Raw genomic sequence first — 9,951 nt, 5'->3', positions numbered from 1 at the left:
AAAGCAGTAGATTGCATCAATTTATTTATTCAAAGCATTTCAATCCCACTGTTCAGTGAAAAGACTCCCAGAGGAGCTTACAAGCACCAATGTTTAGACAGTCCCTTTCTTCAGGCTAAAAAAGACATGAGGCACGAGGAGAGGGATTGGGTGGGAGGAGGAACAAAAACAGGATGGTGATGCTTAATTCAGTTGCCCTGATGGATGGGCATATACCTATTCTGGAACCAATTGAACTCAGATTTGCAGTGCATCGATTGTCCTTCTGGGCTGGCATGTTCTTTGCTGGCCTTCTTTTCTTTTCCTCTTTTTCTGCAGTTTCTCTTCTTCTGAGTTCAAGTTAATCTGTTTCTTCTCCCATCCCCTCAGGGCAAGATATTTCCTCAGAAGCCCTTCCAGTGGGAGTTTGGGGTGGGGGGAAGGAGGACCTACCCAGTGGTAATTTTAGACCCTGGGCTTATTATTATGATTATGGTTATTTATTACATTTCTATACTTCCCCATAGTTGAAGCTCTCTGGGTGGTTTACAAAAGTTAAAACATTAAAACACAATATACAAAATTTAAAAACCATTTACATAAAAGCATACAGACTATACCAACATATAACTAAAAACAACTTTGAACTAAAATCATTTTTTTAAAAATTCAAACAACACCGCTTAAAAGCTGTACACAAGAGTCAGCACAAGGAACTAGAGTTCTCAAAAGGGAGGGACCACTGGAATAACAGAGTCTTTAACGCCTGCTGAAAAACCTTCAAAGAGGTCAGCAGGCGCATTTCAACCGGCAGGTCATTCCGCAACAGAGGGGCGCAAAGGAAAGGCCCCCTTGCGTGTGGCAGCCAGTCTCGCATGAGGCAGCCGCAGCAGAGAGCCCTCAGAGGGCCTCAGGTGGCGGACTGGGACGCAGGGGAGGCGGCGCTCCCTGAGGTACCTGGGACCTAGACCACGGAAGGCCCTGAAGGCGGGAACCAGCACTTTGTATTTTGCTCGGAAGCAAATTGGCAGCCAGTGTAAAGACTGTAAAACTGGTGTGATATGGTCTCCACGGGGTGCCCCAGAGACCAACCTGGCTACCATATTTTGTACCAGTTGAAGTTTCCGAACTAAATTTACAGGCAGCCCCAAGTACTTAACTAACGGGGAGGGGGGGCTTTAGATGGCCATGTTCTGTTCCTTCAGTTGTGAAGGACACAAGGAACATTGATCTTGTCTCGCCTGCCACCACCCCAGGCTTTACAACTGCTTCTACATCCCCGATATGTTAGAACAATGACAAAACTGTTTGCTAATCCTGATTTAAAAAGACTGTGACCACATGCAGTTTTGCATTTTAAACTCACTTAAGCCATCGCACCATCATGACTACAGATATAATAAAATGGAGTTTGCTTCCGAAGCCCTCATCACTTGCCCGGTCCCCCCCCCCCCCCCCGGGCTGCGACGCCCCACCTTTGGCCCTAACATCCAGCCCTATCTGCACCAAACCGGAGCCACCACCGGGAGCTAGATGCAGGGAGCTGTTCTTCTTGGCTTTGAGGTGAGGGAGTGTAAAAGGCCCGGCCCGGCCCGGCCCTTCTCCTCCTCCGTCGGAGGCGTTCTGTCCGCACGGCGCGTTCACACGTGCAAGTCATCCCCGGCCGAGGCGGTCACGCAGAGCCGACCCCTGCACGTGTGAATCCGGCCGCGCTCTGCGCGCCTCCCTCCGGGAGCAAACAAGCCCGCCGCCTTGCGCGCGGGGCCGGGGATGCGCGCGGTGGGGTCCAGCCTCGTCGCAGAGCGAGAAGCCGACGCCCGCCCGCCCGCCCGCTGGCCCCCCGCCGCGAGAGGAGGGCCAGCCGCTGGCACGAGGCGGCCGCGGCTCCTCCTGCCGCCCCCCCCCCGCGCGCCCTCCCGCCCCGGGCTGCGCCTCTCGCCTGCCCTCGGCTCCCACAAGCGGCCGGGAGGCGACGGCGACGGCGGTGCCCGTCTTCTGCGCACCGCCTGCCTCTCCTTCTCCCGCTCCCCCCGCGCCCCCCTTTCTCTCTGGGCCCCGCTGCTCCGGGCAGGGGGCCGGCCGGCTGTGTCCCTGGACAGGCGGAGGAAGTGGCCGGAGAACAGGGCTGCTGGCCAGCCGCCTGAGCGGGCAGGTGAGTGCAGGGAAGCCGCTGGCAAAGGCTGCCCGAGCTGTCTGTGGGGAGGAGGAGGAGATGGAGCAGCGGACGGGAGCGGGAAGAGGAGACCGGCGGGAGTGTGTGTGTGTGTGTGTGTGTGTGCGCGCGGGGGGGGGGGATTCAGGATACAGCAGCACGTTGGCACTTCACGTTTATGCGTGTTGGTTGTCTGTGCAGTGGCATTCCCCCCCCCCCACTTGTGGAATTTGTTGGTAACGGGGGCCAGCAGGGAGAAATGTGCACCTATTTTGAAGGGGGAATCTTGTGGCAATGTTGTGGGACTCGCATCTCTCTCTCTCTCTCTCACACACACACACACACACATTGTGTTCTGCATTAATTGCTCCAGGATAACTCAAGGCTGCACTTCACACTTCCCATCATTGCAATTTATACCCCATTTTATGGCTCCAGCAGAAAGCGCTGGTAACTAATCCGTGTCATCTGAGCAGCAGAGGTTCCTTTACATCTGTAAGCAGTGGGTCCTGGAGCTGGGTGTACTTCGGAAGTGCTGGGCATATGATTGTCTGTTGGGAGAGAGATTTCACTTGGGGAGGTGGGGGGGGGGACCAGGGGCCCATGGACTTTTCCAGAGTGCAAGTTGTTGGAATTCCAAGTACATATGGATTTTTATCAGGACTTGGCATATCAGGTCTTGGCATTTCACCCATGTTTGATAGAACTGGGATTTAACTACTGTAGAATGCATTTACTATTTCGACAATATATAGGAGACATTTGTTTGAGCTAAGTTGTGGAGCCTCATTGCATTATTTATGTATTAGGTGTATTGTGTGTTAGGATTTCACCTACAAAATGTGATAGTTCCCAAGTATGTTTTTTGGACGGAGGAGGAGAGGTGATGGGATGGAGCATGAGTTTCATCTATGTGTCAACATTGAGAGTGTGTGTGTGTGTGTACATGCGTGCGTGTGTATACATCCACGCATGCACACACACACGTGTGTGTGTGTGTGTGTGTGTGTATATATATATATATATATATACACATACACACACACACACACATGCACAGTGTTTTCCCTTTCTGTTTCCCATGGAATATAACGAGAAAATCAAGTTTATATAACATGGGAGCATTTTGCCTGTGTGCCTATATGTATATTAAATAACCTCTGCTGGGAGTGACTGTAGTAACTGTACCACTCCCAAGATGTGCTGCAGAATGGAACTGATTGGAACTCTGCTGCTTCTGGGGGTAGGATAAGATGGAAGAGGAAGAGATGAAGATCTGATGCGACTTGATCGCACAGTGGCCCCTGTGTTGCTTAATTAAATAGCATAGCAACAAAGGAGAGAGATGGACGAGTTTTCGGAGCAACCAAAGCCCTCTGTGAGCATTATCAGAGTTATTGGAGGTGTATGTGGTATGTAGGAGATCCTTCTGGAAAAGTTCAGGCAGTCAGACACACGCACGAAGTCACAGCACACCATGATGTCCTTTCCCTCTCACACCCACACACCTGGTCTCTCTCTCTCTCTCTCTCTCTCTCTCACACACACACACACACACACACACTCATCCATTCCATCTCTCTTCTCCTTTTCTCCCCCTTTCTCCCCTTCCCACCCTAGCTGCTTCCCTTCCTCAGCCCTGGCCCCCACTTTAAAAACAGCCTCAACTGTAACCCAGTGTAGTATACAAGGTAGAATGTTGCATTTGAACCAGGTAGACCTGGGTTCAAATCCTCACCCAGTCACATAGCTTGCTGGATTGCCTTGGCCCACTCATTTACTCTCAGGTCTCTTGCAAAGATTAAATGAGGACCCTCATGGATGCCACCATGAGCTTTTCTAGAAAAGGCTTTGTGACAAGCTACTTGTGTCATAAATGCATGTTCCTCCTGCAGTTTTTATAAGAATGGAGGCAGAGAGAAGGATCGGGGTGCAAAAATTGTTGTAAAATGTAGCCAGTCCGATTTTTCTAGGAACAGGGCCCTGAGAAGCCCTGGTTGAAATGATGTTCCACATCCAGGGGAGCCAGTGAAGAAAATAAAGTGCGCAAAAAGAGGAGAGGGACATGGAACAAAAAAGTAGAGACGGACAAAACTTGGGGAGCAGGGTGGGAATGAAGAAAATACAGGGAAATGAGGAAATAGGGTGTTGGGGGGGAGAAACAGAGGGTGTGTAAAAAAAGAACGAACAAGTAGTGGGATGTGTGTGTATGTGTGCAGCGGTAAAATGGGAGATAAAATTGAGTGGAACAAATGGAATGTAAGAGGAGTGGGTGATAGCCAAGTTCTTTATGATGAAAGGGCACACATAAAAGAAGCGGAAAGATGCTAGTTGGCAGGCCCAATTTTTAAGCTCCAAATTGTTTCTAGTCACTTGGCGTTTTGCACTTGGCTAGCAGGGAAAGATGTTTCTGCTCCTCTCCACAGTAGACCTAAGAAGCCACGGAGCTGCCTGGTGCACAAAGGAAGGAGATGATTGTTTTCTCCCCCTAGCCTAGACATCTTGCCCAGAATAGATGCAACTCTATAAATAATGTCCTGTATATTATAGCCTGTATATAATGTCCTGTATATGTCCTGTATGTCCTGTATATTTTCCCAGTAGTAATGTATGGCTGTGAGAGCTGGACTATAAGGAAGGCTGAGCGCCGAAGAATGATACTTTCGAACTGTGGTGCTGGAGAAGACTCTTACGAGTCCCCTGGACTGCAAGGAGGTCATATCTGTCCATCCTAAAGGAAATCAACCCTGAGTGCTCATTGGAAGGACAGATACTGAAGCTGAAGCGCAAATATTTTGGCCACCAAATGCGAAGAGAAAACTCCCTGGAAAAGACCCTGATGCTGGGAAAGACTGAAGGCAAAAGGAGAAGGGGACGGCAGAGGATGAGATGGCTAGATAGCATCACCGATACAATGAATATGGACTTGAGCACACTCCGGGAGAGAGTGGAGGACAGGAAGGCCTGGCGTGCTATGGTCCATGGGGTCACGAAGAGTCGGACACGACTGAACGACTGAACAACAAAAACAATATTATAGCACTTGAATAACTGACTAACTGTGCAGTTAGAGACAAAGTGGATAAGCAGGCTAATGCTATGGTTGGGCTTGTGCCAGTGCTTTGCTGGGGCTTGTGCCGGAGCAGTGTAAGTGGTGTCCTATGTCACCCCGGCTACATGCATCTCCATTGCCAGCCGTCAGTCATGATGATGCTCACCAGTGGCACCCCTCATACATATGCACATTAGCCATGCATGGAAAGCACCAATCAACATACAGCAATGGCAGAAATGCTGAGATAATGTCAAAGGACTTCCATATCCCTCAACAGGAAACCACTGCACCTTGGAGCGGGTCTGGAGGGGTTGGACCTGGTGTTGGGTCATAGAGACCGATTTGGGATGCTGCTGGTGTACCACTCACCTGCTGCCCACCTTCTTCCCTGACCAAGCTGGTGGAGGTGGTCTCCAGCACTGTGTTGGAGGAACCCAGGATGGTGATTCTGGGTGACTTTAACCTGAGGTCATCAGAGGGCATGTTCCTGGTGGTTCCACGAGGACCTATGGCCCGACTGGAGTTCACCTGGAGAAGAGCCTTCATTGAAGTGGCTGCTTTCCTGTGGAACTCCATGCCTCTGGAGGTCAGGCAGGCACCACCACTGTGTTGTTTTTGGTGGCTCCTAAAAACTGCTCTCTTCCAGGAAGCCTCCCTTGGTTGACCAGGCACGGTTTTATTGGCACTCTGTTTTTTTAAAAGAATAGTTTTAATGTTTTGTTTAATTATTTTTATCATTTTATCCCTTGTTGTTCACCGCTCTGGAATCTGTTTAGATGTGGAGTGGTAAACAAATGTTATAATTAAAGAACCCCATTTCTCTCTCTCTCTCTCTCTCTCTCTCTCTCTCTCTCTCTCACATACACACACACACACACACACTCCACAAGTGGAACTCCAGAAAGAACTCACCACACTCCCCTCTCATACAGGCCTCCGTCACTCAGAGGTTAGTAGGACTCTTGCACATAGGATCAACAGGCTATTACACGCTTCCCATGAGAAGCTCTTGAGTCCTGATGTGGTCCCCCCACAAGTGATGATAAAACTGCACACGGTGGGTTGGATCCAGGACCAGCCTTCTGCAAGATGAAGGGACTTCCTGCGAGAAGGTTCCTCCACCTGATTTTTTGGGGGATCCCCTCCCCCCCACCATAGCTCACCCTGTTCACAAGGATCACCTGACTCTTTGTTTAGGATTTTCAGGGGGCTGGAGGGGCCGCCATGGGAGGGAGGGAGGGAAGTTCACTTCCGTCAGCACAGTTGATCCATGTAAATCTGAATCCAAACCAACGTGTTTGTGTTGGTGTCTGTGTGAGGGGACATATGGCAGTATCCAATGGTGTCATTCTGCAAACTCAAATAGTGCTAGCGGAGCTCCATTTAATCTTCCCGTTGCGCAAGCAGTTGCCTATTATGCTTGCGCAAGCGGGTGCACGGTGGCTTGCACAAGAGTTATGCACAGCAGGGTGCACAAGCATAATGCACAACTGCTTGTGCAAATGTAACTTTAGTTGGATTCTTCTCTTGCGCATTGTTCAGAACCTAGTTTCTGCTAGTGCAGCGTCATTTGTGCTAATGGAATGACACAGTTGGATACTGCCCCAACTATTTTGAAGAGAGATTGATGGAGGCCACATCGATAAGGCAGAAAATATGTCACAATGACAGTGGCAGAGTAGGTGGCTGGTAGTTCTGTGGGATGTTGAGGCAAAGCCTAGCTTTTCGGTGACTTCTAAGAGCTACTATAATTTTAGAGGGAAATGGGGGACCTGGTAAGATTAGAAGCCTCCTGTACCACAAAGCCTCCTTATCAAATGTCAACCCAGTGTGCAGGTGCTGTAAAAAAGGCAAACTCCATGTTAGGCATAATTAGAAAAGGAATTGAGAATAAAACTGCCAATATCATACTTCCCTTATACAAATCTATGGTACGACTACGCTTAGAATACCGTGTACAGTTCTGGTCACCACACCTAAAAAAAGGAATTGTAGAGCTGGAAAAAGGGTAGAAAAGGGCAGCTAACATGATCAAGGGGCTGGAGCATCTCTCCTTTGAGGGAAGGTTACAACAGCTGGGATTGTTTAGCTTGGAAAAAAGGAGGGTAAGGGGAGACGTGATAGAGGTGTACAAAATTATGCATGGTGTGGAGAAAGTGGATAGGGGGACATTTTTCTCCCTCTCTCAAAATACTAGAACCCAGTGGGGTCATGCCATGAAGCTGATTGGTGGGAGATTCAGAACAGGTAAAAGGAAATACTTCGTCATTCAGCGCATAGTTAAACTATGGAATTCTCTAACACAAGATGTGGCCACCAATTTGGATGGCTTTAAAAGGGGGTTAGGCAAATTCATGGAGGGGAAGGCTATCAATGGCTACTAGTCCTGATGGCTATGTCCTACCTCCAGCATCAGAGACCATGTGCCTATCTACATCAGTTGCAGGGGAACATGGGTGGGAGGGTGCTGTTGCACTCGTGTCCTGCTTGTGGGTTCCTGGTCAACAGCTGGTTGGCCACTGTGTGAACAGAATGCTGGCCTAGCTGGACCCTTGTCTGATCCAGCATGGCTCTTCTTATGTTCTTATCCATGCAGGTGCAGGTATAGAAAGAAGAGAGCCATAGTAAGAATAGCCTAGTCTCCGAGAGTCTGAGATCTCCCCAGCCCTCTGTCTGTACATGGAACTTAGAGCTCTCAGCCATCTAGCCCAGTACTGAAAGCACCATTTGGCCATTGCCATTGCATTGTGCCCATGACGAAGCCACAGGTGAAGGGAGGAGCCCTGCCATTATTGGAGGTTATTGGCAATGGGCAGGCCAGGGTTGTGTGCTGCACCTGGAGGGTGGCTAGTAGCAGCCAGCAAGAGCCAATAATGGTGGTTCCTACATCCCCATTTGTCCTTTGTATTTCATAGAATCACAAGAGTTGAAGAGCCCAGATGGCCATCCAGTCCAAACTTCCACCATGCCCTAAGAAATGACTATTCACTACTCACACCTTGTATATCAATGCGATCTGCAGCATGTAACAAGCAAAGAGCACATGTACAACAAAAGGTGCTTGCCTAGTGGTTATACTCAAGAAACAGAGCCAAGCCACAGGTGAAGGCAATGCATTTATTTTGCAGTACCCATTCGGCTGAGGCAGAGGAACCATCTGCTGATGCTGGCTAACTGGATGGCCAGTTTCCAGAATATGGGAGGCTGGGATCACCTGAAATCAGACTATTTCTGGTGATTCTTGGCCTTTCTAAGAGGCAGTTCACACAATCATTTTTCTATCCTGCGGTCAATGCAAACTGCCTTCCAGCAGATTTATCTTGCTGCAAACCAGACCTATGAATTGTTCAGTATTTGGCCTGATTTCACCATCCACCCACTCGCCAAAAATACCCTCTCGAAAAGTCTTTAAAAATTCGCATTACGCCAAGATGTGTTGAGCATGGAGAAGAACTGGATGATAAACAAGACTGAAGCAGCAAGTTGAAAATTCACTTGGAGGGTAGAAGAAGGAAGTGCTGAGGAAAGCTTGACTGTCTGCCCTGCATAGGTTTGGTGGTTCAGTATTTGATGCTTGCAAGTTGTGTCAAAGAATATGAAGTGATTTCCCTGTTATGTCAATGTAATTTTTAAAAAAAGAAGTTGTGCAATTTGGGCTTAAAAAAGAAAACTTAATTGATTCTTTCCCAAAAACATATCAGGAGCTTTCTTGCAATAGCAGGAACCATTTTCTCCTTTCCTCACTTCCACTGTTGCTTTTCAGTTTTATTTTCTGCCAGCCTCACACCAGAATTTCAGTTCCAATGTGTGAATCTCTTAACAAGAATGCCCAACAAGAGCAGCAACTTGGATGAGCTATTGGCTTGAAATGTGCAGTGTCACATAAGCAGACATGCTGCTAGATGGATTTATGAAGGCATTTAAAAAAAGAATTAAAAGTTATCTTTCTATTATAATTGTGTGGGAAAAAATCTGCCAGTCTTGGCATTCTGCTTTCAGGTAAATGCTCCAATTGTTTATTCCCATTCTCATACCAAGGTTTTGATCTGTTTTCTTTGTGTAGGTCACCAGCCCAAATGGGAAATGGTTCAGTGAAACCCAAGTACCTGAAGAGGCCGGATAGTCATGTAGGAAACTGCCCTTTCAGTTGCTCGGGGAGCAGCAAGTTTTTGAAAGACTCGGGTTTGAACATCAGTACAATAACAGGTGCTGCAGATATTCTGAGAAGCAAGGTTTGGGAGCTTGAAAGGGAACTAAAGAGACAGGAGGAAGAGCTGCATGAGAGGAATTATCACATCCTTGAGCTCCAGGAGCAGCTGGCTAAGCAGACCAGAACCATCGCAGACCTTACTGAGGAGCTCAAGTGTAAATGCATCCAACTTAACAAGCTGCAGGATGTTGTGGACACCCAGGGAGCAAATCCCTTCCTGTTTTCTCCACTTAAAGAAGTGCCCAGGGTCAGCCAAGCAGTATTCAGCAACAGAAGGAGAGGTGCGAAGGAAGGTGTGTCTGCAGAACCAACAACCCGGACGTATGACCTGACTGAGCAGCCCAGGTTTTCCTTTGAAAAAGCAAGAGTCAGAAAGGCCTCAAGGTGAGAGAATCTCATATGCTGGTAATGCAGACTACTAGACCCATTACACAGCAATTGGGCTATCAATGTGCACAGCACATAGCAATATGCATAGCTGGATACGCTCTTCATGGGATGTCTGTCCCATAATGTGTAGAGCTAGGGTCTAATGCTCAGTCTTAGGATTGCTTC

At 48.4% G+C, this 9,951-nt stretch overlaps 1 protein-coding gene across 1 annotated transcript in view; it reads left to right on the top strand.

Annotated features, from left to right (window-relative positions):
• Positions 1 to 1,821: 1,821 nt before the first annotated feature.
• Positions 1,822 to 9,951, top strand: part of PRKG2 (protein kinase cGMP-dependent 2) — an 86,998-nt gene continuing 78,868 nt past the window's right edge. Inside the window, exons 1-2 of the mRNA XM_084860209.1 lie at positions 1,822 to 2,131; positions 9,250 to 9,780. Coding sequence (XP_084716335.1) covers positions 9,263 to 9,780 — 518 coding nt within the window. The 5' untranslated portion in view covers positions 1,822 to 2,131; positions 9,250 to 9,262. The remainder of the gene's footprint in view (positions 2,132 to 9,249; positions 9,781 to 9,951) is intronic.

This window comes from Heloderma suspectum, chromosome 5 (genome assembly GCF_057233095.1).
Source record: "Heloderma suspectum isolate Gila_16-S chromosome 5, 16-S_ref, whole genome shotgun sequence".
NCBI lineage: Eukaryota > Metazoa > Chordata > Lepidosauria > Squamata > Helodermatidae > Heloderma > Heloderma suspectum.
Note: the sequence above shows the minus strand (reverse complement) of the source record. Positions and strands in the feature narration are given on the sequence as shown.